Raw genomic sequence first — 27,650 nt, 5'->3', positions numbered from 1 at the left:
GGTCTGCTAAATTAATCAAATCCATCTAGTGCTTTTCATATCGTGTCTCGTGTCTCCCAACCAACTGGTCGACAGTTGGTCTCGTCATCTCTCAGGGACTACCCCCCTTAGCCGCGGGAGACAGGCTTAAACGGAGGGATCGGGGATCAGAGTGACAGCCCCCGGTCTGAGCGTTGTCGTGTCAATCTGCGCGACAACACTATTCATTTTCCAGGAAGTGTTCCTCCAAACATCAAGCCTTACAGATATCCCTTTGCACAAAAGAGTGAAATTGAACGTATGGTTGCAGAAATGTTAGAGGCTGGTATAATTCAACCTAGTCAAAGTTCTTTCTCTGCTCCAGTGGTATTGGTGCGCAAGAAGGATGGATCATGGCGCAAGTGTTGGGATTATAGAGAGCTCAACAAGCTCACTATTAAAGATAAATTTCCCATTCCTCTCATTGATGAATTATTGGATGAATTGCATGGAGAAATTTACTTCAGCAAGTTGGACCTTCATGCAGGATATCATCAAATCAGAATGAAGACTGAAGACATTCCGAAAACAACATTTAGAACTCATGAGGGTCATTATGAATTTTTGGTCATGCCTTTTGGCCTTACCAATGCACCTTCTACATTCCAAGGTTTGATGAATTCCATTTTCAAACCCTTCCTTAGAAAATTTGTGTTAGTATTTTTTGATGATATACTAATCTACAACAAGTCTTGGAAGGATCATGTTCAACATGTTGATAGAGTGCTCAGACTATTGGATGAGAAACAATTATATGCAAAAACCTCCAAATGTTTCTTTGGAGTACAAGAGGTGGAATACTTGGGTCATATTGTATCTCATGAAGGTGTTAAGGTAGACACTCAACAACAAAAAGTTCTCCAACTCTTAAAGGATAACCTCACGTTGGCACAAAATCGAATGAAACAACAGGAAAATCAACATCGCAACGAAAGAAGTTTTGATATAGGTGACTGGGTATTTTTACGAATACAACCATACAAACAAATGTCCCTCAAGCAAGCTAAGAAGGATAATAAATTATCTCCAAAGTACTATGGTATTTACAAGGCGCTGCAAAAGATTGGTACTATGGCATACAAATTGGAGCTTCCTGCATCTTCCCGAGTGCCCCCAGTTTTCCATGTTTCATGCTTAAAGAAGTTTATAAGTGACAAGCTCCCAATTCAAACAATATTGTTGGAACTTGACGAGGAAGGAAAAATCATATTGGAACCTGAAGCAGTCACGGAAACAAGAACCCGACAGCTACGAAATCGATCAATATTAGAGTATCTCATCAAGTGGAAGAACTTACCCGCTGAAGATTCCAGATGGGAGGACGATAATTTTATACAGAAGCATCCAAACTACTCAAGCGTTGAGGACAACACTTTTTGAAGGAGAGGGGCATGTTAGGTCCCTATACTACTAGTGTAACCCCTTATTGTGACGCAAGAGCATTCACCCAAGAGAAAATCATTGTAATTAAGTAGACATAGGGGGTCAGGAAGTTGGATTCCTAAGTGATAAATTAATACAATATTAGGCTTTTAAGTGAATTAATTAGATAATGGGAGGAAATTGTAAGTGCTCTCGAATAAATGAGAACATGAGTGGAAATAATGACAAAAGAGCCTAAAGTCAATTAGGACTCTTTAAACATTCCATGATTCAAGGGACAAGAGAGAGACTTTAGGAATGAAGTAGAAGTGGACAAAAGATTTAGGAGTCAGTACAGAGGATTTAGGAGTCAGTTTAGGATTTACCCCAAAATTAGTTCAACAGAACCATTCTCCATATATGTAAGCCTACGAGCAGAGTAGAGGGAAAGGCCATTGACATTGGAAAACATGCCTGTGCGAGACAGAGAAGTCTCGAATGTAATCTTTTCTCTTACATATATATACAGAGTTTATTTTTGACTGTGTCAGGGTGTGTGGTTCGCGTGTTTTATGGTCGATTATGATGTGAACTCGTAGGTTCTGTAGAAGAGAATTGCAGACAGAGTTCTGAAGAATACGCAGAGGAGAGAACGATTCGGATGAATCGTAAGGGATCTTAGAATCCAATTGATGAATAGAGTAAAGCTCTAAAGAAGTAGCGAAGTGAAGGTTCACAGAGGAGAGAAGTTGAGCAGAAGCGGAAGAATGAAACTCTGAGAAAACAACCCAAATCCATAGAGGAACGTTGAGAAGATAGCGAAAACATAAGCAAAGAGAAAAGCGGAGAAGCGAAGAGGAGTCGCGTAGCGGAAACAACGAAGGACGAAAGTTTTTGAAGAACCTCAATCACAAAGGAAAATCGAAGAAATAAGCGGGAAAAATCCAGTGGAAGGAAGAACAGAAGAGTTAAGAATCGGCACACAACAACCGTTAAATCTCATAGATCAACGATCGAGATTTGATCGCATCGGCGGAAACCCTTTTAGAGATATCAGAACCAAGCTTTGGCAGTTGCGATGAGCGATCGCGATTGATCGTGGACCGTTGGATCGGGACCAAATCTACGGTCCTAATCTAATCGCAAGTTGGAAGTTGGAGATGTAAAGGGATAGTGCGATGAAATGCGACATGTCGATGGCCGAACTTCGATATGTTGGCATTATGATACAGGTGTTGTCCTTGATGGCAACTTACTAAGATGACAGATCACAGTTCAGGCTCATAGAATGAAGAAAAAGAGATATACGCAGGTTCCCCTTGATAAAGCCGCGTATACACGCGGGTTAGCCGACCAAAAGATGCGTATACGTATACATGCACTTTCATGCAAGGGAAGGCGCGTACATTGGGTTTTGGTCCATGGTATTTAGTCCTTGGTATTTGGACCTATGGTTTTGGACCATGGTATCTCGTCCGATGTGTTGAACCCAGGTATTGGGTCCATGGTATTGATTCTCTATGGTTTTGGACCATGGTATTGAGTAAGGCCTAAGACTATAAAAGGAGGAGAAGATCATTAGGCAAATGCACTGAAAAAGTCTTGAATATCTGATGAAGTATGAGATCCAATATGCAGGTTATGGGTTCATAATGCTTTGCTTGATCTGAGCTAAGGAGGAATCTCAGCGGTTGATGGAGAACAAGATCTAAGGATAGATCGGGATCTAATGGCTTGGAATGAATCATCTCTATACGGTTTGATCATGCTTATTCTAGATCTGTATACTGACGCATGTAATGTTCTGTAAATATTCTGATCTGGGTATAACTCAAGTTTTGGAATAGCTGCAAATCATGAATGAATATTTACAGATGTATACGTTGGTTGACTATGATAAAAGCACGTACATACGCAGGTTAGATACATCTAAGTAGCGTATACCATATGAACTATGATGTTTGAAGTTACAGGTGGTTCTGGTTGTTGATGCAAAGTTCTGAGTTCTGGTGTCAGTATTCTGCATATTCAGATTGATTGATTGTGTTTAGCTTCAGTGTTGATGGATGAGATCTAATAATGGATCTGGATCATAATGACTTATCTTTATGTGATCTGATCTGGTGGTTAACACACATATTATCCTTGTATATGTAATGATCTGGTTATGTCTGAAGTCAGGAAGTGCAGCGAAGACATAAGTAAGTAATTAATGACATATACGCTGGTTTGCTTTGGTGAAGTTGCGTATACACATTGGTTCGACTCTTCCAAGTAGCGTATGCACTCTGATGCATGATTTTTGATGATTCAGTTAGTTCTGAACATAGTTGCAGAGTTCTGTGTTCTGCTCTGTGTTCTGGTGATTGCAGTTTGTTGACAGGGTTTCAGTGATTCAGTATTGGGTGTTTCAGAGATTGATGATGCTAGTGTTGATTGATTATGTGCTTCAATGATATTGATGGGTCCAGTATGAAAATTGGATGAAACGTGGCCTTCAGATTACGGTGTTGTGCTTCAGGAGTATCTAGTCTGAAAATTTATGAAACATGGTACCTAGAGGAAGAAAGAGAAGGTTGTAGCCTTCTGTAGGTCGGCACCTACGTACTAGTACATCAGCTAGTACAAGAGCTAAGGGGGTGGTAGCTCCCTTCCAGTAGTAGTTTGAAAACGAGTGAAGGTTGGAGCATTCAGTAGGCCGGCACCTACGTACTAGTAAAAGGATCGGCTAGTACAAGAGTTAAGGGGGTTGCAGCTCCCTTCCAGGAGAAGCTGGAGAACGAGAGAAGGTTGTAGCATTCTGCAGGTAGAAGTCTGTGTACTGGTATAAGACTGCACCAGTACAAAAATATTGTAAAAAGAAGTTGCTTATTAAAAGAGGATAGAGACGACTTGCAGCAAGTGGTTTTCACCCACATTGGGTTTCCACCTTATATCATGGTGTTCATGTGTGCTTCTTGTGTGTGATGATCTGTTCTATTTTACTGCACCTGTTTACTATTCATGTGGTTAATAAAAGTTTTGATGCACTAATTAAAGATCAACATTTAATGGATTAACTGAATTATAAGTTTACTAGATATATGCTAGTTGCATTAGACACAGTTGCGTGTACACGCAGGTTCCCTTCACTAAAGTAGCGTATATGAATCTGAGTATGGAAATGAAAAAGTGTTTGATTTGATAATATTGATTCACCCCCCCTCTCAGTGTTATTTCCAACACGATATAGTGATAGCCGATCGGAGTTCGAAGGAGGAACTTTGCAGAGGACCCGATGATATATAGATTTGGGTCTATACATTTTAAAGTCCGGTATATGTGAGTCGGAGCGGGATTTCCATGGTTTCCTTTGTATTCCTGTATTTCTTATATTTCCCGATAATATGAATGAGTAGGGGTTTAATGTAAAAGAACTTATATATGTGTTTCGATAGACGCGTATCGGAGGAAGAAGGGGTGATGAGGTATATACGTATGACCGTTGAAGGAGTGATGGCCAATTGCGATGGAGGTAGCCTCGGGGTCTGCGCAGAGGCCGTATAAAGTTGAAAAAGGTATGGTTTGTGCGTATTTTCCTTTGTAAAAGGGTTATAAGGGAAAAAAACGCCGATAGAGCATTTTATGCGATAAACATAGGTTAGCTAAGGTGTAAAAGAGGAAGGCTATATATATACGCCCTAAGAGCTTAAGCTAAGGTTTTTGGGAGTAAATGAGTCCCAATAGGAGGGTTTTAATTCTTGATAGAAGGATTTAGATCAATGGAGGTTTGAGGATTAGTTTAAATCTTGATAGAAGGTTTTGGTGGGGTGATTGAGTTCCGATACAAAGGAACTGTAAAAAGGGGGCCTTAACCATTGATATTATGAAAATTTGACTCCTTTGAGAGTCAATTACTTGGGACAGAGGTATTTATGCATATTTATGCATACTGTGGGTATGTGCGGGGGTAACCCGACATCATTAGTGGTATCAGAGCTGAATTGAAATAAGAGTGAGGAAATATTTCTGTGAAAAGGAGGTTACCACAGAAGAAGGTAATGTGCATAACTTAATGGATGAATGATAGAGACTACAACAGAAGACTGTAAGGAGAACTTTTGTAGCAGTTCCAACAGAGGCTTGGAATAAACAGGAATAGAGGATTCCTTGAAGGAAAGAGAAAACAAGATTGCTTAATGCAAGTTCTGAAGGGAAGAGGACTTGGAGACAAAACAGAGAACAAGTGGTGAAACAAGATCATGCTGAGATCTTGAAGGTGAGATAGTGTGTTCTGTTTTAAATTGAGAATATGTGTTTTTTATACTAATGCACAGGTGACAGCAAGAGAAGCTGTGAGAGGAGAACCAGATGTGTTCTTGAAGACAAAGTAAGGAAAACACTCTGATGGAGAAGTGGCAGTGAACCTGAAGAATCCAACAAGAGATTGGACAGAGAGGACAGCTGAAGTGTTCTCAAGAGAGAGTGAGAGATTGCAGAAGCCTAGAAGGAGCAAAGGTGTTGCTCAAGAGGAGGTTCTAGATAGAGGACCGTGCTTACCAAAAGTCTGAGTGAGGAGAGCTTAGTGAGGTAAGATTGCAGCGAGGAGGACTAGCTGTTGTAGAGGCTTGTTGTAGATGAGTAAGGAGCTCATGAAGAAAGAGTAGAAGAAGATGACTACTGATAGTCATAACAAAGGTTCAGAGAGAAGCCACAACAGAAGAAAGATGAAGAAAGAGGATGCCAAGGCAAATGGCAAGAGGATGAGTCAAGAGGAAATTGACAAGGAGATTGCAGAGTTAAAAGAACAACTCGATGCATTGAGGAGAAAACTTGAGGAAAGCCAGAGACTAGGTTGGGTCTTGAGGAAGAAGCCAGTGAAGTGGCATGAGATGCAGAGAAGGCTACAACAAAAGCAAGTGAAGTGGCTGATGGGAAAACTCAAGGAAGTTGAGTTAGAAATGGAAGAGTACATTTGTGAACCAGAACAAGGAGAAATTCTGGGAGAGAGTGAAGACTTGAAGACTGGAACTTCAAGTGAGGCCAAAGGGTCACATGGTTTTAAAACTGACAATTTGTGTATGTTTGCAGGTGAAACATGTAAAGAAGGACAATTTGCTGATATTGTCATGAAGAAGAAAGAAGACCAGCAGAATCTAAATTCTGTTTTGGAAGAAGATGAGATAGATAGATCTCATATACAACTGGAGAAAGATATCAAGCAACCAAGGGAAGGGCTTGAGGAGATTGAAGAGGAGACCATCGAAGGATTTCTGAGTAATAAAGAGAACTTGGAACAGCAAGGAGATATGATGGTTGAACCATCAAGTGAGACCATAGAGTCTTATGTTTTTAAAACTGATAGTTTGTGTATGATGGTAGATATTGTAGGAGAAAAGCAGCCTTTTGAAGATATCTTCAGAGAAGATGAAGATCTAGAAATAAAAGGTGACAAAGAAAACTTCTCAGAAGAAGAAGAATTTGACTGCATACAGAAGGAAAAGTCTATGGAGGAGTCTAAAGAAGCTGTCATGGAGATGAGGAATCAGGATCTTATTCTGATGAAGAATGAAGAAATATTGTCTCAGAAAGGTAATCAAATGAGTTTGATTAATGTTATTGATGAAAAACAAATGCAGGAGAATGTTAATGAAGATGATGAGACAAGGTTAACTCTGGGAGAAGAGTTACAGAGGGACAGCAAGGCAAAATGTACTGAAGAAGAAGGACATCTACTGAAAGATGTTAAGGAAGAAGAAGTCTATGCAAAAGACTTAGCAAAGGGAGAAAGGACATCTGATGATCTATCCATAACAAGGGAAGGTATGGAGAATTGTGTGAAATTTCCAAAATCTACTCCAATTGAAATTATTGAGTTATATAGAAAATTAGATTTTCAAAGAAGGGAGTTGGAAAGACAGAGGATAGATGTTCAAGAGAGATTGTTGAAAAGGGAAGACAAAAGAATTGTCATGAATGACAGTCATCAGAAAAAGGAAATGATAATGAGAGTTCAGCAGATTGACACTGCAAAAGAAGGAGTTCACTATAGTGGACAAGAGCAGGAAGACATCATTAGGACAGATGGTGTGGAAGAGAGACTAATGGACAGTCTCATGAATTCTTTTGAGAGTTCAAATCAGTATACTGATGTGTTGACAGAGGAGAAAGAAACAGTGCAACAAACTGAATTATTGCCAAAGGAAAACAAGGCACAATAGCCTTGTGTTTTTAATTTTAACAAGTGTTTTGTGAGTGCAGGTTTTGTTGTAAACGTTGGAGGAGATTTGGCATAGCTAAGCCACTTAAAGATGAAAGAAGGAGATTCTGTGGAAGAATTCAATCCATGGAGCAGAGATGTTAAATTGCTGGAGAGAGTGCTGAACAATCATGATTCAGTGCAAGAGGGTAAGGATGATAGGGAAGCAGCAAGCAAATTAAAAGTTGGAGCAAACAAATCAAAAGTCAGCCTAAAAGACAACATAAAAGTCAGCATAGAAGTTAGCAAAGCAAGCAAGGAAAAAATTGGAGTAAGTGAAAGTAATCAACAACAGTTTGAAGAACTAGTGGATAGCAGCAACAACATGAAGCAAAGAGAAAGAGGAAGAAATAAGAAACAGAACATGGGCCAGTCCAAAGCTGTACTGGAAACAAAGATTGAAGAAATGTGGCAGCTAATGATGAAGCAGTTCAAATGGAGGAAAATGATAGCAACAAAAAGAAAGATCAATTAGAACTTGAATCTGATTGACAAGAAAAAGAAGATGGAGCAAAAGACAACAAAAGTACAACAACAAGAAGGGAACAAGACATGTGGACAGTTACAAAACAAAGTGTGGGATCCAGGAAGACAAGATCATAAGACACATGATTAGGAGATCATGAATATTTTCTACTTTGGGAGTTTGATGTAGGAGCATTCACCCAAGAGAAAATCATTGTAATTAAGTAGACATAGGGGGTCATGTATTTTTAGGAAGTTGGATTCCTAAGTGACAAATTAATATAATATTAGGCTTTTAAGTGAATCAATTAGATAATGGGAGGAAATTGTAAGTGCTCTCTAATAAATGAGAACATGAGTGGCAATAATGACAAAAGAGCCTAAAGTCAATTAGGACTCTTTAAACATTCCATGATTCAAGGGACAAGAGAGGTGACTTTAGGAATGAAGTAAAAGTGGACAGAAGATTTAGGAGTCAGTACAAGGGATTTAGGAGTCAGTTTAGGATTTACCCCATAATTAGTTCAACAGAACCATTATGCATATATGTAAGCCTATGGGCAGAGTAGAGGGGAGAGACCACTGACATTTAAAAATAGGCCTGTGCGAGACAAAGAAGTCTCGAATGTAATCTTTTCTTTTACATATATATACAGAGTTTATTTTTGACTGTGTCAGGGTGTGTGATTCGCGTGTTTTATGGTCGATTATGATGTGAACTCGTAGGTTCTGTAGAAGAGAATTGCAGACAGAGTTCTGAAGAATACGCAGAGGAAAGAACAATTCGGAGGAATCGTAAGGGACCTTAGAATCCAATTGATGAATAGAGTAAAGCTCTAAAGAAGTAGCAAAGTGAAGGTTCGCAGAGGAGAGAAGTTGAGCAGAAGCGGAAGAATGAAACCCTGAGAAAACAACCCAAATCCATAGAGGAACGCTGAGAAGTTAGCGAAAACATAAGCAAAGAGAAGAGCGGAGAAGCGAAGAGGAGTTGCGTAGCGGAAACAGCGAAGGACGAAAGTTTCTGAAGAACCTCAATCACAAAGGAAAATCGAAGAAATAAGCGGAAAAAATCAAGTGGAAGGAAGAACAGAAGAGTTAAGAATCGGCGCACAACAACCATTAGATCTCATAGATCAATGGCCGAGATTTGATCGCATCTGTAGCAACCCTTTTAGAGATGTCAGAACCAAGCTTTGGCAGTTGCAATGAGCGATCACGATTGATCGTGCATTGTTGGATCGGGACCAGATCTACGGTCCTGATCTAATCGCAAGTTGCAAGTCGGAGATGTAGAGGGACAGTGCGATGAAATGTGACACGTCGATGGCCGAACTCCGATATAGCGATAGCCGATCGGAGATCAGGCCGATTGGAGTTCGAAGGAGGAACTTTGCAGAGGACCCGACGATATATAGATTCGGGTCTATACATTTTAAAGTCCGGTATATGTGAGTCGGAGCGGGATTTCCATGATTTCCTTTGTATTCCTGTATTTCTTATATTCCCCGATAATATGAATGAGCAGGGGTTTAATGTAAAAGAACTTATATATGTGTTTCGATAGACGCGTATCGGAAGAAGAAGGGGTGATGAGGTATCTACGTATGATCATTGAAGGAGCCATGGCCGATTGCGATGGAGGTAGCCTCGGGGTCTGTGCAGAGGCCGTATAAAGTTGGAAAAGGTATGGGTTGTGCGTATTTTCCAGGGTTGCAGGAATCGCCCCCCCCCCGGAGGATCCAAACCCGGAACCGCGGATCGGAGCGAACCGTCCCGGAATCCAATTTGGAAGCGCGATTCGGAGGAGGAGGTGGCGCGGTTCCGGAATTTAAATGCGATTCCTGCCTTTTGGGTTGCGGCCACCCCGGAACCGCGGATCGGAGGGCGGTTCGGGCACGGGGTGGCGCCACGCTTCCGGCCCGGAACCGCACGCCACCCGCACGCCACCCAGGCGATTCCGGAAGCAACCCCGCGGCCTCCTTTTTTTTAATTTATTTTTTTTAAATTTGTTTTAATATGTGACTTAACTAGCATGAGGGGGTGGGTTAGGTTAGTTTAGGGTGAGTCTAGGGTGACTTTAGAAAAGAATAAAGCCCCCATTCTCTTCTCATTTTCTCACTTTGAGTTTATGAGAGTTGGAGAAGAGAAGAGAGGAGAGGAGAAGAGAAGAGAGGAAAGGAGAGGAGAAGAGAGGAGAGCTTGGAGGAGTGAAGAAGGAGGAGCTAGGAGAAGGAGGAGGAGCTTGGAGCAAGAGCTTGGAGGACTTCATCTACAAGAGCTAAAGAGGTAAGTTCAAACCCCAAGCTCCCTTGTTTTTTTGAAAAAAAAATTGTATTTTTCTCCTCCCTCTCCTACTCTTTCCCATTGTTTCTACTTGCTCCTTTATTTACAGGTTGTCCACCACCTATATCCATATTCCAAGATGGTGTTCTTTTGGCTTCTATGTATCATTCCACTCTTGGTTTTAATGATGGCAAGGGTGAGGAATAGAGGGGAAGAGGAAGGGGATGAACTTGGTCCTAATAGTAGTGACCCAATGTATGATGAGGAGGAAGGGTTTGAAGAGGAAGGGGATGAACTTGAAGAGGACACTGAAGCACAAGATGGGAAAGGTACATCAAATCCCTTGTGGAACTATGTGACCAAACTTGAAGGGGGAAAGGGTGGTGGATCTTACAAATGGATGTGCCCTCATGATTGTCATGGAGGAAAACCATATACGGGTTCATATACCCGTCTGAGGAGGCATTTTTGTGGGGTGCTAGAGAGTGATGAAAAAAAGGGTTCTGTGGGGGTAGCCATTTGCCCAAAAATTTCAAGTGAACAAAGACAAAAATACATCAAAATAGAGATGGCTGCACAACAAAAAAACAAGAAACAAAAAACTCATTCAGAATCAAGTGCAACCTCTAAATTTGGTAGTTGCCCATCTCCTTATGGTACTTCTGCAACCTCTGGAGGTAGAAAAACAATAGGGGATTTCCTTAATGTTACTGGGAGGGATGATGTGGATGGAAAGGTAGTCCGTTTTCTTTGTGCTTGCGGTGTACCATTCAATGTGCTTCGCTCTCCCTATTGGCATGACATGGTAAAGGCCATCAATGAAGCCCCAAAAGGATACAAGGCCCCCAACTATGAGAAAGCTAGAACAGTGTTATTAGAAAGAGAAAAAGCTAAGGTTCAAAGAGCTGTGACACGTTTTACACATGAGTGGGTGGATTATGGGGTATCCATTGTATCAGATGGGTGGACAAATATTAGAAACCAACATTTGATAAATGTTCTTGGTGTTTCTTCTAAGGGTGCAGTATTTATTGCATGTCATGACTCCTCCTCCATCAGTGCAACTGCACAAAACATTGCAGATCTCCTATTGAAATCAATCAAAGATGTTGGTCCGAATAATGTGGTTCAAGTGATCACAGATAATGCAGCAAATTGTAAGGCAGCAGGAAAAATTATTGAGCGTACTCATCCACACATCTTTTGGTCTGGGTGCCTGGTTCACACATTGAACCTTTTGATGCATGATATTGTGAAACACAAAGAATGTGGGTGGATTGCTGAGGTTTACAGGAAAGGGAAGCAGCTCATTAAATTCATCACAGGGCATACAAGGGTAAACTACTTCTATGGCACTTACTCCAAGTTGCAATTGCTTAAAATTGCAAAGACAAGATTTGCTAGTTATTACCTCACCTTTAGGCGGCTAGTGAAGGTGAGACAAGCTTTAACTAATCTGGTGTGTGCTGAAACATGGGATGAAATTAACCAGTGTACAGATGGTGCTACTGCTAATGTAGTCAAGGACACTGTTCTTGACACTTACTTTTGGTCACAGGTTAAATATGTTTTGCAATTCACCAAACCAATTTATTACATGATCAAGTTTGCAGATTCAGATCGACCAGTAATTGGGGAGGTGTATGAGCAAATGGATAGCATGTTGGGGCAGATTAAAGACATTGTTGAGCCTAGAGATACCACCTTGTACAATTATATTCGTGAAGAGGTGGAAAAGCGATGGGATATGCTAAATGTTCCATTGCATGCATTAGCATATGTTTTGACACCTAGGTATTATCATCCATCATGGCTTTCAAAACCAGCACCTGGGGGGGGAAGCAGGAAAAAACCACACCAAGATAAAGAGGTTCACGAAAAATATATGGCTGCATTGAGTAGATTAATCCCTGATAATGAGGAGGCTGCATTGGTACGGAGACAGGTGAGCAACTATACGCTCAACACTGGTCCATTTGGGAGCATGCATTCAATTGAAGATCGAGAGCATTTTTCTGCTCTTGAGTGGTGGAACATGCATGGAGGGCCTACTCCACTTCTACAGAGTTTGGCATTGCGTGTGCTATCACAGGTGGTAAACACTTCTTCTGCAGAGAGGTGTTGGAGCTCTTATTCTTTCATCCACAGTGTTAAAAGGAACAGGTTGAGTTTAGATCGGGCAGAGAGCTTGGTTTATGTTCATTACAACTTGCGATTGTTGTCCCATTACTGTGAAGATGCAAAGTCTAATAAAGACTTGTTGACTTGGGACAAGCATCCAGAGGAGCCCAATTTGGAGGATGGAGTGTTGCAACTAGAGCAATTAGAGGATGCTCTTATCCAGGTATGTCCATTGTGGTATGAATTTTCCAATTTTCCCTTATAAAGCATTTCTCTAATTCATGTTTTTAATTTTTTTGTTAACTAGTGTTTTTTTTTTTTTGCATGAATTTTTTGAGCGATTCTAGGATGATGATGACCGTGTTGATATGCCACCACCCCCACCCCCATCTGGTCCTAGGTTCCATGGTTCAACACCAACAGCAGGGGGTTCTTCTTCATCAGTTCCAGTGCCACGACTTACACAGGGACCATCTTCTTCATTGCCACCACGTGGAGGCACGCCATCACGTTCTATTCGTGGTGGAAGGAGGAGAGATTAGTAGATATATTCACAATCTACTTCTTTTTGTCATAGTCTATAGATTACTCATTAGACTTGTAGACTTGTGAATTTGAATTTTGAACCTTTTTGGCTTGGCGGTGACCATGTGACATATTTTGTAAACATTATTATTTGAATTTTGGACATGACAAATGTTGACAGTTGCTCACTTGCTAGATAAATCATAATATGCTCTATGTTTTATGTTTTATAATATGCTTAAATGTTTTATGTTTTATAATATGCTTAAAAATTTGATGTATGTTTGTAATAGCTAGAATATAGATGATTGTTGTACATACTAGTAACTACAATGGAATCATGGATGCCATATCTATCTTGATTTATGCAAAAATATGCATGTTTTCATGTCTTCTACAATTAATTTGGTATTTGGGATGTTTGTTTTGAGTATAAATGCAAAAAAATATATAAAAATATATATATATATAGCAGACGCTTCCGCGGACGCTTCGCTCCCTAGATTTTTGGAAAATGACGCTTCCGCGCTTCGCGCTTCCGCTTCGCTCCCGCTTCGTGCAACATTGGTATTTTCCTTTGTAAAAGGGTTATAAGGGAAAAAAATGCCCATAGAGCATTTTATGCGATAAACATATGTTAGCCAAGGTGTAAAAGGGGAAGGCTATATATATGCGGCCTAAGAGCTTAAGCTAAGGTTTTTGGGAGTAAATGAGTCCCGATAGGAGGGTTTTAATTCCCGATAGAAGGATTTAGATCAATGGAGGCTTGAGGATTAGTTTAAGTCTCGATAGAAGGTTTTGGCAGGGTGATTGAGTTCCGATACAAAGGAACTGTAAAAAGGGGGCCTTAACCATTGATATTATGAAGATTTGACTCCTTTGAGAGTCAATTACCTGGGACATAGGTACTTATGCATATTTATGCATATTGTGGGTATGTGCGGGGGTAACCCGACATTATATTGTTATTAGTGCAACCCCTTATATTATTGTTATGCCCCATAGAAGCCCACTATTGTTATTATTGTGCCCTTACATTATTATTGTTATGTCGGCTCTGATTACATTATGACCCCTTAGACTCCTATATATAGAAAGGAGGTATTGTCTTTTGTATCATCCAAGAATTGTTCATTAGTGTAATGTAAAGGAGGTTGCCCCCTCGAAGAGGCTTATTTCTAAGGCGTTTATCTATCTTTTCTATCTTTTTGTGAGCTAGTTTCATAACACATATATTTCCAATCTTGTACTTTATTGCATATCTTCAGAAGGTCCAGCATATCCTCAGGGGGAGCATGGTCAATATGCAGATTTCATGATTCATATTCAGCGGATCAGACCTACAACAATGAGCACTACAAGGGAAATACTTCATTCAGCCTGGTTCAGCCTTTTGCCCTTAATGTCCAAGGGGGAGAGAAGCTTGGTGTTTGGAGAGAGTGTTTGGAAAGAAGACTTGGTGTTTGCAGGTGTGTTGAAATTGGCAACTAGGGCCAAACTCCATGTGGGTCATATTAATTAATGGCAGCTGATATTTTTCTTGGATCCCTCTCATCGGGAGGTGTAGGATTGATCTAAAGATCATCCGATTCTGATAAGTATTCATGGAGATTTGAATTTATTTGTGTTACGGGACAATTCGTCAAGGTCGGCCAGCAACCAAATAAACCCCACATGTGCTCAGCGTTTTAGTATAAACTTGAAAGTCATTTGGACACACTCACTTGGGATCTCTTCCTCTCTACTTGTATTTGGGTTTTGGTGGGAGGAGAGGTCCTAACGGACAACGTTGCCCTAACGGAGAAAGGTTCTACGCTATCATAGGAGATGGCCTAGAAGGCTCTACACTGTCATGGAGGACAACCCTTATCTCAGCCACAAGGAAGCCCTAACGCTGCGCTTTGGAGAAGTACGCAGTCAAGAAGGGTAGCAACGTAAGCCCTTTAACACAGCCATGGTAGAAGCCTAAATGCCCTACGTGGAGGAGAAAGAGTCCACCTATAGTAGCCCTAATCCCTTGCTGCAACAAGAAAGGGAGATTCTAAGACAGCGTGGAGGAGGCTGAGTTTACTGTTGGAGCTGTAGTGACACTTTGGTGGAGGCCGAGAGACTGTCATGGATGCCGCAGGCTGTCTTGAGGGCCGAAGGCATAGTTTTATGGGGCTATAACCCTTGGAAAGGGCTACGCAGCAAGTGATAGGCTTGCTGTAGCAAGCCGCGGTCCCTATCACACCTACAGGTCTATGTTAGGAGGGTGTAAGGCCTGCTGGGGTATGACAAGCCAATGTGGGATGTAGGAGTGCTGAAGAAGGGTGACTGTAGCCTTGGTAGGGATGTTGCAGATGATGCGTGAAGGCTGGTAGGATTGTCATTGATGCCCTAACCAGTCCATGACCACATTGTGAAGGCTGTCCGAACAACAACATGATATGATATGATGTGACAACATTGTGGTGAATGTTGTAGCATGATGATGGGTATAGTGATGAAGTGTATCACAGCACAATGGTGAGGTGCAACAGTATGATATGTTGCAGCAGCATGATGTATGCAACCGTAAGTTCATAGTGCTGCAAAAGTATAACACATTGGGACAACAGTATGGTACTTGGTGCAATAAGTACACAAAGCAGCTATGGTGCAACAAGCACATGGGTGACAGCATGGTGCAGCAGTGGCACAAGGTACAACAGTGCCAAACACTGGGACAATAGTGCAGTAGTATGATGTGTACATCATGGTCATAAGGTCCAACATTGTGATGATGGGTGCAACACGGTGAGGTGCAACATGATAACGAGATGCAACACAATGATAGGTGAAGGAGTCACCTTGGAGAATCAGTTGAAGCAACATGTTTTCAACTGATCTCATGTATCATCTTCTTAGAGATGATCTATGCTCTTATCTAGATAAGTCAAGGTGTTGACTTCTGTTATAAATGTAATATCTCTCTCTCTCTCTGCTGAACTATTGAATAACGTATAAGAAGAATTGGTCAAGGGTTTCCCCACATTGGGGTTTGTCCTTGGCTAGCGCCACATCTTGTGTCCTCTTGTCTTGGCTTATGTTTATGTTCTATCTGCAGTTTACTTTAATGCTGATGTGATTGCTAATCTGGAAAAGATATTGAGCTAACTGTGAAAATTGAAATAAATTGCTCTAAGCATATAACATAGCTAAAATTAATAGTTTGCGTGTATTTTCTGGTGGTGTCCAAACACCAAAGTGGTTGCCATCAAATCCAAAGGGGGAGATTGTTGGCATTATGGCTAATGTGTTGTCCTTGATGGCAACTTGCTTGATAAATATATACTCATAGTTCCACCAAGTTTCTGGGAAGTGGGGACGGGGGAGTGGGGAAACGTAGGAGTGGCCTATGCAAAAGCTCCCCACCAATTTTTAGGAAACGTGGGGGGACATCAAGGTCTTTAACACAAGGGACCCCGACAAAAATAGTAAAATACTAAAAAATTATAAATATATCATTGAAATTTTATAATTTAACTGTCTTTATCATTATATAACACTTACATCATGAAGGATAAATCAATGAATCATATAACTGAAACAAATTTAAAACGAAAAGCATGATACAATCATACATGTAATTGTAACATTGTACAATGAAAATAAAAGTTTAAACCATATTGAAGTTCCAACTGTGAATACTGAATATTGAAATAAAAGTTTAAACCATATTGAAGTTCCAACTGTGAATACTGAATATTGAAATAAAAGTCAAGTTTGATACATCAAGATTCAAATTTTTATAGCGTCAAGTCTAATATATCATATATTAAGATTCAAAACAAACTAAAGTCTACAACTGAAGTCCGAAACAGAAAATCTGATAACATAAGAACATATCAAATGACAAATGAGCATAATTGCTCAAGCTAATGCCCCGCTAGTCTCTGCATCCAACTACTACATGAATAAATCAGGGTCAGCCATGTCACCATGTGAATTAGAAACACTTGCATTCTCAAACATGCTAAGTTGCACACCAACCAACCCCATCTATGTCTCATCAAGTCCCTCTCCATATCTACCTGTGCATCATCCTCTGGATCAACATCCCATGATTTGACTTTTTCTTTTAATGATTTGATCTCGATTTTTTTGGAAATGCAGGAAATGTTTCATCTTTTGGGAGGAAATGCCCCCTTCGAGTTTCCTTGCGTTTCCATTTTTTAGGGACATGGGGAAACGTCCCCTAGACGTCCCCACGTCCCCTGAGCATAAGGAAGCGCGGGGACGTGTTTTGCAAGTGGGGGGACGCGTTCCTGTGGAACACTGGATATGCTTGATGACAACAGTGTGATCATATGAGCGTGGAAGTATAGCGGATAACAAGTACAGAGAAGTGACAATTCAATTACAGATGAATGACAAAAGTAAAGTTTGAGAAAGTATATGTGGTTCCTGTGAAGAAGAGTCACGTACATACGCAGGTCTTGTGAGTAAAATTCACGTACAAAATCCGAACCATGGAAATTTGGATACTAGAGGTCATTACCATGGTATTGGCCCATTGTAATTGGAGCGGCAATGTTCATTTGATCCTGTCAACAAATACTAATGACTTTACCAAAGAATTTGCCTAAGGTATTGGCTAAGGCAAAAACTATATAAGGAGTTGGAGATCAAGGTGTTTAAGTGTGCAAGTAATGGATTATTTATGTGTGATCTGATCTGGAACACGGGTGCACCAAGGAACAAGGTGAAGACTCAGATCTGAAGATATGTTGAAGTATATGGTTGATTGATTTACTTGTTGAAAATATCTAAATAACTAATAATGATGGATATGTGATTATAGTAACTCTGTGATCTAAATGATTTTTCAGAAGTCTGTAGTTCTGACAGTAAAGGTTGCAGAATGTGAGTTGTGTTTGCAGTGAAAGTATGCTTCAGTAATTTAAGATCTATATGCTGGTTTGCTTTTGAATAGTCGCGTACATACACAGATCTATTTCTGTTAAGTCGCGTGTATAGTCTGAGATATGTTCTTCAGTACATTGAGATCTGTACGCGTGTGTTGCACATGATAAGCTCGTATATACGTTGGTCTGCTTAATAACAGTCACCTATTTATTCTTAGTTATATCTGGTCATGGTTTGCAGTGCTGCTTGATGATAACAATTGATGAGTTCTATTGTATTTACTACTGTCTGTCACTGATGTCTTTTTGTATCTGGCAATATTTATTTGATTGGTTGTGCATTGATTGGATCTGGTTGTAATGGTTGGTTAAGATTGGTTTGTTGCAATATTTAGTTGGTTTATAGTGCTCCAGTGATTCAGATTTTGAGATTCAGTTTTTCAGTTTGGTTTTAAACATAATGTTGGGTGTGGGTCCAGTTTGAAAATATGATGAAAGGTGGCCTACAAGTTTTGATGTTTTGGGACAGGTGGATCCAGTATGAAATATTATAAAATGTGGTCTACAAGATGTGTTGAGCGTTGGAGCCTTCAGTAAGGGAGTCAGAGCTTTCTTCCAGTGGTAGCTAGTAAATTTGTTCAGGGGGTAGGTGCTCCCTTTCAATAAGAGTCAGTAAACAAGATTAGGGGGTTGTAACTCCCTTCCAGTGGGTACTGGAGAACGAGTGGAGGTTGTAACCTCTTGCAGGTGAGTGTGCGTGCTGGTAAGATTTTGTGCTAGTACAAAATGTAATGACGATTTTCTTTATATAATAAGAAAGAAGACAAAAACGATGACGACGGTGGTTTTCTCCCACATTGGGTTTCCACCTAAAATCTTGGTGTTCATATGTGTTGATATGTTGCTTATGTGTTGTGATTTATTTGTTCTTTACTGCATACTAGATGGTTAATGAATTAATATTGCAATGGTTAAGTTAACTCCCTGATGGAAGTTATGAAAATAAGTGCACCGGATATATGATGTTTTCCTTCACTGAAGTCGCGTACACACGCTGGTTGCATAAAGAACAATAGTGTACAAAATTCAGAATATGAAATGAAAAGTTAAGGTGGATTAAAATACTGATTGAACCTTCCCCACCCCCCTGTCTCAGTGTTTTTCTTAACAACACTATGGTGCATACAAAGAACCAAGCACAGTGCATGATAAATGCTTCATCTAATAAATACAGCTCAGTTCATTGTGTATCATAAATGATGCCTGATACATAATATCAACTAGTAAATCTCATCATAAGCAGCCAAAATACGTCATAAATTCATCAACTAAAAGCAACAATAGTTCATTATACAGTCAACGTGAGAGGAACACTTATCTCAAATCTAGATAGCAACTGATTCAGGGACGATGGTTCTCCTCCCAATTGTAGACAGGCTGCAATCGGTCCCTTGTGCAGCTGTCAACCCTGAGCTAGATTCCACGGCATAAGGGGACGGCTCCGAGGACAAGCCTAAGCTGCTAATCGATCCAGGAATTGTAATGACTGAAAGTTCCCTCCTGGCTGAGTACGCTTCCTCCCACTCTGTTTTTCCCCTTTCTTCCTCGCTACCTCAAGATGGGTACATGTATTAAAACCAAAATTGAATCCCACCAGCAATGCCAGCCCGACCTCTGGAAGAACATGGAGAATATGGCCCTCTCTTCAGCAGAGCCCCCCCCCCCCCCCAAAAAAAAAAAATGCGGATTCTCGCTAGGGGAATGAATACGCACCATAACTCGACCTCTCTCCACTGAGTAAACTCTCAGCTGTTCAAACTCATCTTGCTGGTAGTTAGTGTCCAGTTTGGTCCAAATTCTTTGGACCAATAAAACATGTACCATCTGTCCTCTGTTTCCAGATTTTTGTGGTGATTGGCCTTGTCATCATTAGTTGGTTTTTGTATTTTCCAGCCAAGTCTTGTAGGCCAATCAACTTAATGCCACGTAACCTTTTTCCCCCTTGCTTGCCATTTGTCCCAAGCTGCATGTCCTCAGCCTTGGAATCAATGTCCCTTTGACTCAGCCCATGTTTAATTTATTTAATTTACGATAAGCGGGAGAATGTAACCAGGGTTATTAGACTGAGGTACCAATGTCAACATGTCTCAGTCACTAAGAAATGCTTTTCTCTAAATTGCGTTATTTTTTCCTTAGGCTGCCTTTTATAATTCTTTATTGAGCTAAATCCGTAACCCTAATCTCCAACGTTATTGATGGTTGAGATTAGAATCATTAGATCTCATCTCATTTGAGACCAATGGTTGAGATTAAGTCCAAGTTACTATTGTAATTAATTTGCATTTCCTAAAACTTCCCTAACTCAATTGTGAACATTAATTATTTGACTTTAATTAATGTGCTTTCCCTAAGTTAGACTTACGAAAATTATAAAAAACAACTTAATTAATTGAGGTTAATTAAGCAAGTTTCCTAAGTGAGACTTGGGATAAATCCTATATGCTTGACACCTAGCCTATGCAAAAGCACCTGTTTGTTGCTAAAATTCAACAAGAGACTTGTTGAGAAAGAAGTGATTGAATTTTGTGAGCACTTTTGCACTATATTGACTCTTTATGCTTGGCATAATTAATTTTCTGTCAAATTGTATTCTATTTTATTTATTTTGAGAATTGAAGGCCCTATTGGTTATTAGTGCTTGGAGTATTACAAGGAAAGCCCATGTGCACTCATAGTTCAAGTTTTATAATTTTGAGCTTTAGTTGGAATTGGTCTTATTAATCTCTATGGGAGTTAAATCTTTGGATAAAGTTTTATGATTCATGGAGGTAACATTTGTTGGTTTGTGTTAAAATTTTCGTTGTCTACATTTTGAGGTGTTGTTGGTTCACATGTTTTTCTAGGATGGGACATGTTGTTGATGGCTATTGCAGCATTTCATGTGTTTTTGGCTCCTTACACAAAAGTTGAAGAGAGTTTCAATGTCCAGGTAAGTATTAGTCTTTACATGTGCAATGGATTATACATTACAACTTATTGCTTTAACACAATAATTATCTGACACAAGCAATTGGTTCTTGCTCTACTCAATAAAACTTCTTCTGGAAAATCTTTGTATTTCTTTTGCTAAAGTTGAAGCCTAAGGATGGCTTCAATCATATTTTTGGATGTCATAATATGGGTGGGATTCTTGTACTTGTATGCCTTCTTATATTGTTAGAAGTATGCCAAGGTTGTTGCTCACTATTCGTTTTTAGTACGTTTTTTCACATTTCAATATTTTCATTTTAAAATTGTGTACTTTCATTGAGGGAGTTGGTGCATCTTAGTTTACCCCAAAGAACATTGCTAAAGTAGCCCTGTAAGTTTGTCCCGTTGACCTTATTTGCTCGTTTTTGAATCTAGGCAGTCGTCGTCCCTTTCAACCACTTCAAAGCAACAAATAATTCATTTAATTTTCTGTTTTGCAAATATAGAATTTACAGTTAAAATATAAGATACCATATTTTCCATAAGCCTTGGAAACATATTTAATTCATCATCTTTTACCAGACTTTCTTTCTGTTTCGCAAATCTGGAATTTACTACTATAAATTTACTAGACATCAGATTTGTCCTAAAGTCTCAAAGCTTTCCAGTTGTTCCCCTTTGGTAAGACTTAGATTGCTTTAGGGGTACCCCCCTTGCGCTGGAGGAGCATTGGCCTAATGACAGGGAAATTACTACTAAGGTGACAGTGGGGTTGGGACTTTTACATTTTAAGTGAGAACTTAGGAGTTAACAAGTAGATTGATCATCAAGGGAGGGTGTTAAAGTAAATGTCAGATTATAATGGTCAATTATATATTAAACATAGGCATTAATAAAGTCACTTCAAATTTAGGTTATTTTATGCTTCTATGCTTGATTTCACTTTTGGGTCTTTCTCAGTCTATGCTACATTCATAAAGTGGATTGATTGAAATAGCATGTAACCCGTTATAAGGAAAATTAGACCATTCCTCAGTTGCTGGTTAGGAACCATAGACATGCCTAAAAAGACATTCTTCCCCCAAAAAAAAACACTTAAGTACAATTTTGGCCAAATGACATACCTGCTCATAATTAAAAATAGCAAAAAGGCATAGGAAGATGTGCCATTCCAGATCAGAGTGAAAATTGTCCCATTGGACTTGCTTTTTCACCAGGATCAAGAAGTAGTAGTCAAATTTGATGCATGGGCCCCTGATGGTCTAAATATCAGAAAAATAGAACTATCCAAAATAGTAGTTTCCTAGAAATTAATGAAATTGAATATGAAAGGTCCACTAATTGAAGGCTATGCCATGAATCTTCTGGTAATAGACCAATGTGACTGAGTCTCACTGGACCTTAATCCTTCAGTAGCAAGAAACACGATTGGGGTTAGCAGTTATCAATCAAGTTTTTGTTACTAGTTAGTATTATAGCTTTGTTATCATGGTTTGCCTAAAGACTATAGTAAAACCAACCCCATTCATGGTTGAAAGCCTCTTTGTTTAGGTTGGTGATTTTCTATTCATAATGGGGTGTCCCTAAGGGGATGTATGCTACCACTGAAACAATAAATCCGTAGAGAACTCCGAGATTATTAGCACAAAGAGACTAACTTTTGAGTTGTTCATAAATAGTTAAGAGAAAGGATAAATTCCAAATAAAAATGAAAATGGTTGAGATTATCTGCAAATATAATTGTAGCAAAAGATTAGTGAAGAAGATTGTTAGTTTTTGGTAGCATCAGAAAGTGTTCTAGTCTCTATGGTGTCTATGAGGCTAGGGAACACATTTTCTCCAATACCTAGAAAAGGTTTCGTGAGAAAAGACCTTAATTAAATTAATTGACCATTTATTAAAATTTTCCTAAGCCTAACTTAGGAAAACTGGTTAATTAAATAGATTAATTGAGGAAAATCGATTTTGCTCTAGAGACTTCTGGAAAAGTCATTTGATGGGGTCAAGATTATCTTAGCCATCAATTGTGATTATATCATGGTCGTTGATTGCTCAACGAGAGATTATAAGAGTAAGTCGATGGGGTTGGAGAGACAAACTTGAGCAGTTCGACTTGCCCCATTGCAGAGTTAGCAAGGGCGTAGTTGAAGCAGAAGGAGACCCCTGCAATAAGGGTTTCATCAGAAATTTGGTAGGAGAATTTCTGGAGAGGATTTCCATAGATTTTCCAGTGTTCTAGTGACAAGAAAGGAGGTCAATTTTATCTGCAGAGGAGGCCATAATTAGTAGTGTGAGTAGTAGGGGAGTTCATTTCAGTGAGCTAGTGCCGAATATATCACTCAAAGGCAGAGGGAGTGGGCCAAGAGTAGTGCTGGAGGCAGTTTGACTTCAGGAAGTGATTCCTAGAGGCTGTACAAATTTTCCTGGAGTAACAATGCAATTTTTTGCGAAGTAGTGCAAATAGCCAGGTGGAGTGTGAATTGCTAGCGAGAGGCTAGATTGATTTGTAGAGGAGACTTTGTCTCCATATTATTTTTCTAGGGGAGATTATTATTTGCAGAAGCTTTACCATTGACAGACAAGCAAATCATTGTACTCTTAAATTGTTGAAGAATTAATATAAATCCTCATCTGTTGTATTGGTTTTCCCCACATTAGGGTTTTTCCAGGGACTATTGTCTAAAAATATTAGTGTCATCTATTTTGTGTGTGTGCATTATTTTCTCAATTCCTGAATTTTATTTGTGAAGGTTGCAATAGTGTATTAATCATTATTTGTCGAATTAATTTTTTGCAAACAAATAATCTCTATTAGATAGGAGATTAAATTCTAGTTATTGAAATCATGGAAATTTCACAAAGGTTGCATTGAATGTGTCATTTAGGTGATATTAAATCAAAATAAATGCACGTTAACTAGCTACAACATTGCAATACAATGTAATCAATGAACATCCAGTAGATTGAAAGAGCTAGAACAAAGCATAATCAAATCAAATCACATGTTAATCAAGAGATTGATTGCATCATAGTGGGTGTCAGGGGTGTTGGAAATATTGTTGTCATTGGTTTCAGAGACAGGGGGAGGCTACAAATGTACAAAACAAAGAATGTTGGAAATATTGTTTGGATACCTAGTGTTTTTGATGCCCAATTTGGATACCCTATCTTTGATGGCCTTTTCACTCAAAAGACCTAGCTCAAATGAGACCAGAGGGTATATGGTTGGAAAACTTATTTTGAGACCTTTCCAACAATATATGGCACTCCCTTTAACTCCATAGGAATGAGGAGATATGAAATATTTTGTCATGTTACCCTAGCTAGAAAGTACACGTCGACCCAACCAATTTTACAAGTCGACCCGATAAGTGAACAAAGAAACACTATAAATAATGAATAGATGAGTCCATTTGAAGATTATCCAAGCAAGAAGAGATTTGAGGTACACAAGAGAAGGTGGGGAATACTCTTGGGGTTTTAAAGGTGGAGCAAGAACGTGATTTGTGGAGTGAATGAGTCAGTTTGTCATTTTTGCTATAAATTTTCTTCTGGGATGTTTCATACCGTGAAAGTTTGAGGAGATGGAGGTGAGATTTGTGTGTACATGTGGTAAAAATTTCATGCATTGATTTGCTATATTTTCAGAGATATGCTCTGAGGAATTTAGGGATCCTAAATGCTCTTGAAATTTGATTTGAGTAAATCAATTTGCATTTTCACTGTAACTTATTTCCTGAGATGTTCTTAGACTGTGAAACACTAAAATCTTGGGGAGACTGAGGCGAGATCTCTAGGTACCTATGGTAAAATTTCAAACTTTGGTTTACTATACTTTTGAAGGCATGCCTTGTGGAAATTAGGATTTATGAATGGTTTTGAAATTAGTTTCAAACATGTTAGCTTGGAATATATGTTGTAACTTCTTTTCTGGGACTTTTAGATTGTGAAATTTTCAGAGATCTGAGGAGACATTATAGAACTTAGAAGTGCCTCAGTTATAAATTTCAGAATCAGATTTGCAAAATTGGTTACAGGGTGTGCTATACAAGTTCTTTCTTTGGAAGAGACCAAAACCAAGTTTGGGGAGAAGTAGACCTAATGAAGGCAGAAACAACAAGCAGACTCGGTGAACCAAGGCAGAAGTAGGAAGTAGACCTAGTGAAGGTAGTAGCAAGCAGATTCGGTGAAATAGGTTGGAGCCTACAAATATTTGCAACGATGGGGATTGGTGTCTCTAGTAGGTTGCTACCTACGCATATTTGCAGTGGTGGGTATTAGTGTCTCCAATAGGTCGTTGGCTACAAAATTTGCAGTAGTGGGGATTGGTATCTCTAGTAGGTTGGTGCTTACAATGAATTATAAAAAGAAGTTTTATGATTTTCTTTCGAAAGGGTTTCCACGTAAATTTTGTGTTCTAGGTTTTGTAATTGATAGATCTCACATGTGATTATTTTCTTGTGGTTCATGAATGTTTGAATAAGTAAAAATTTTCTTATATTGATTCACCTTCCCTCTCAGTATAAGTGGGTGCTCAACAAGGTGATAGACTATGATAGGTGTCCTTGCATGCAATGGTGGTAGTGGTGTGAGGTTTGGAAGGTGGACGAATAAAGAGTTTTGCATTGCTACAAACTGTTGTATGAGAGTAATATTGTCCAACCTCTTCTCATCTACTTGATACTGTTTATATAGAAGGTCAATGAATGAAGTATGATTCACCTTGGATGTTTGCGGAGGAAAACAAGAAAAACATGCCAATTCTCATCTTCTCTATGGCTGCCAACTCAATTTACTTCTTGTTTTGGTTGGCTTTTCTTTGCCATTTTAATGACTGCAAAATATAGAAGTTATTGTTAAATTATCCTAAAACCAAAAATATAGGCAAACAAATCATTTTTTTTAAGGCTGTGGTTCACAGACACCCTGGTCAACGGGGGGCGCTACGTCCACGAAAAAATATGGGCTGATCGACCCCAAAGGGAATTTAGCCCCGCGGCCCACTAGCAAGGCCTGACCCTAAGGGCTTCGGGGAGATTGGACCTTGTGACCTCCCGATGGCGAGGCACTGATTTTGACCAATTGAGTTAACCCTTGGGGCTCTAGGCAAACAAATCATATCTAGTTACTTGTTGGAATTATTAATCCTTGCATGTAGCGGAAAACGAGAAAAGCAATCACACAGTGCAAATTATTTTTTGCTCTTCTCGATCGGTTCATCATTTAAAATTATCTTCAAAATGAACAACGAACCATGAAATTTTAGTCTACATAGAAATCGAGGCAGCTTGCCCTCCAATTCATATGGAGGAATGTACAACCTGTTCTGCTGTGTTGACTGGTTGCCTATCCTTGCTAAAGGCTGGCTCCCTTCTCCTTGCTGAACTATTGCTGAAATCCTCACAAATGGCTGAAAACCAGATCTTTGATTTTCTCCTTCACTCATGTGACTTATGAAATGAATGCTCTGTGTGCCTTTGTCCTTTGCCCTCTCTTTCTTTTATAACTTTGACATGAGCCAAAAACCTAATCTTCAACGATTGAGATCTAATCATGAGATCAACAATTCTCTTTTAATTAAATTATTAAGTGACCCACTAGTCACTTAAATAAAAAAAGTTCACTTTATTAATTAATTAATAAAGTGAATTTATGAAGAAACATAGGACACTATTAATTTAATGTCCCCGATCACTTAGGAAGCATATGAGGGAGTCCGCTAGCCTACCATGGTTCCTGTAGGCTAAGGCGGGAAAAATTTAATAAGGGACTTGATTCGTCTAGGAAAACATTATAAAAGTTTAAGGGGTGAAAAGGGGAACATTTCCTAGGCAAGTGAAAAGTCACTTTAATTTTATAAAGTGACTTTATAAAAGTTAAAAGGGTAAAATGGAGGCAAAAGTGGCCACAAGTTTATAAAAGAGAAAAAGTGAGGAGACTCTCTTCATTCATCCACTTTACATTTTGAGAGAAGGAGCTCTGCGAGAGTTTTGGAGAAGAAGCTTAGGGTTTGAGAAACCCTAGCCACCATAGTTAGCTTTGGTGTTAAAATTAGACACCCTAGTTGTCACGAGAGTGAGATCACTCAAATTTCACTATTGCACTTTAATGGAGACAATTCACCTTTGTATTATTGTTCTTCTCTCATCACTCTTCACGCACCACAGCCTTGAACCTCTTTACTATTGCACACTTGGAACCATGACATTCAACCTATCCTTGCCACAATAGAAACTGCTAATTATAAACATGCTAAAAAATAGACTTCCTTCGACAAGGAAAAAAGTGAAGAGAAAAAGTAGGAAACATTAAAAATGATGGGCACATTCATGAGAATGTTGCCAAATATAGCAAGTCCCAATTTGGACATTGCTAAAAATAACATCTCATATGTGGATAAAACAATCTCATTGGACTTGCCTTTTTACACAGAACCCAAATATGTGCTCAGAATTGACATGCAAACTCTGGATCTTTGGCTCCTGGAAAAAATCAAACAATTAAAAATAATAGTTCATAATCAAGTGAAATTTGCTTTGAAACAGGGTTTGATCACGGTGAATGTCTTGTCTGTAATGGAACCAAGCTGATGGAATCTCTTTGGATCTTAACCCTGCAGTTGTGGAGACAATCTGGGTTAACAAGCCTTGAGAGTTGAGTATAAGGTTTCAATAATGCAATATAACAAGGTCACATGTTAGAAGCGACTCTCATAAATAGTGATACAGAATTAACTTTAATTGGTGGCATTAATAGGGTAGCTAGATTAGGTAGTAAGT

General features: G+C 39.3%; 2 protein-coding genes across 3 annotated transcripts in view; both read left to right on the top strand.

Annotated features, from left to right (window-relative positions):
- Positions 1 to 27,650, top strand: part of LOC149267666 (dol-P-Man:Man(7)GlcNAc(2)-PP-Dol alpha-1,6-mannosyltransferase-like) — a 542,356-nt gene that overhangs the window by 22,621 nt on the left and 492,085 nt on the right. For both annotated transcript variants that reach the window (XM_089433813.1, XM_089433817.1), the window contains exon 3: positions 20,805 to 20,890. In XM_089433813.1, the coding sequence (XP_089289939.1) occupies positions 20,805 to 20,890 (86 nt within the window). The remainder of the gene's footprint in view (positions 1 to 20,804; positions 20,891 to 27,650) is intronic.
- LOC149267668 (uncharacterized) lies at positions 9,897 to 13,126 on the top strand. Its single transcript, XM_089433809.1, has 2 exons — positions 9,897 to 12,710; positions 12,835 to 13,126. The coding sequence occupies exons 1-2, from the start codon at positions 10,506 to 10,508 to the stop codon at positions 13,027 to 13,029; spliced, it is 2,400 nt and encodes a 799-aa protein (XP_089289935.1). The 5' UTR covers positions 9,897 to 10,505; the 3' UTR covers positions 13,030 to 13,126.

Source organism: Pinus tabuliformis, chromosome 6 (assembly GCF_031772625.1).
Source record: "Pinus tabuliformis cultivar Carrire ecotype Pingquan chromosome 6, CPIR1, whole genome shotgun sequence".
In the NCBI taxonomy this organism is placed as follows: Eukaryota; Viridiplantae; Streptophyta; class Pinopsida; order Pinales; family Pinaceae; genus Pinus; species Pinus tabuliformis.
This window is presented reverse-complemented; position numbering and strand designations above follow the sequence as displayed.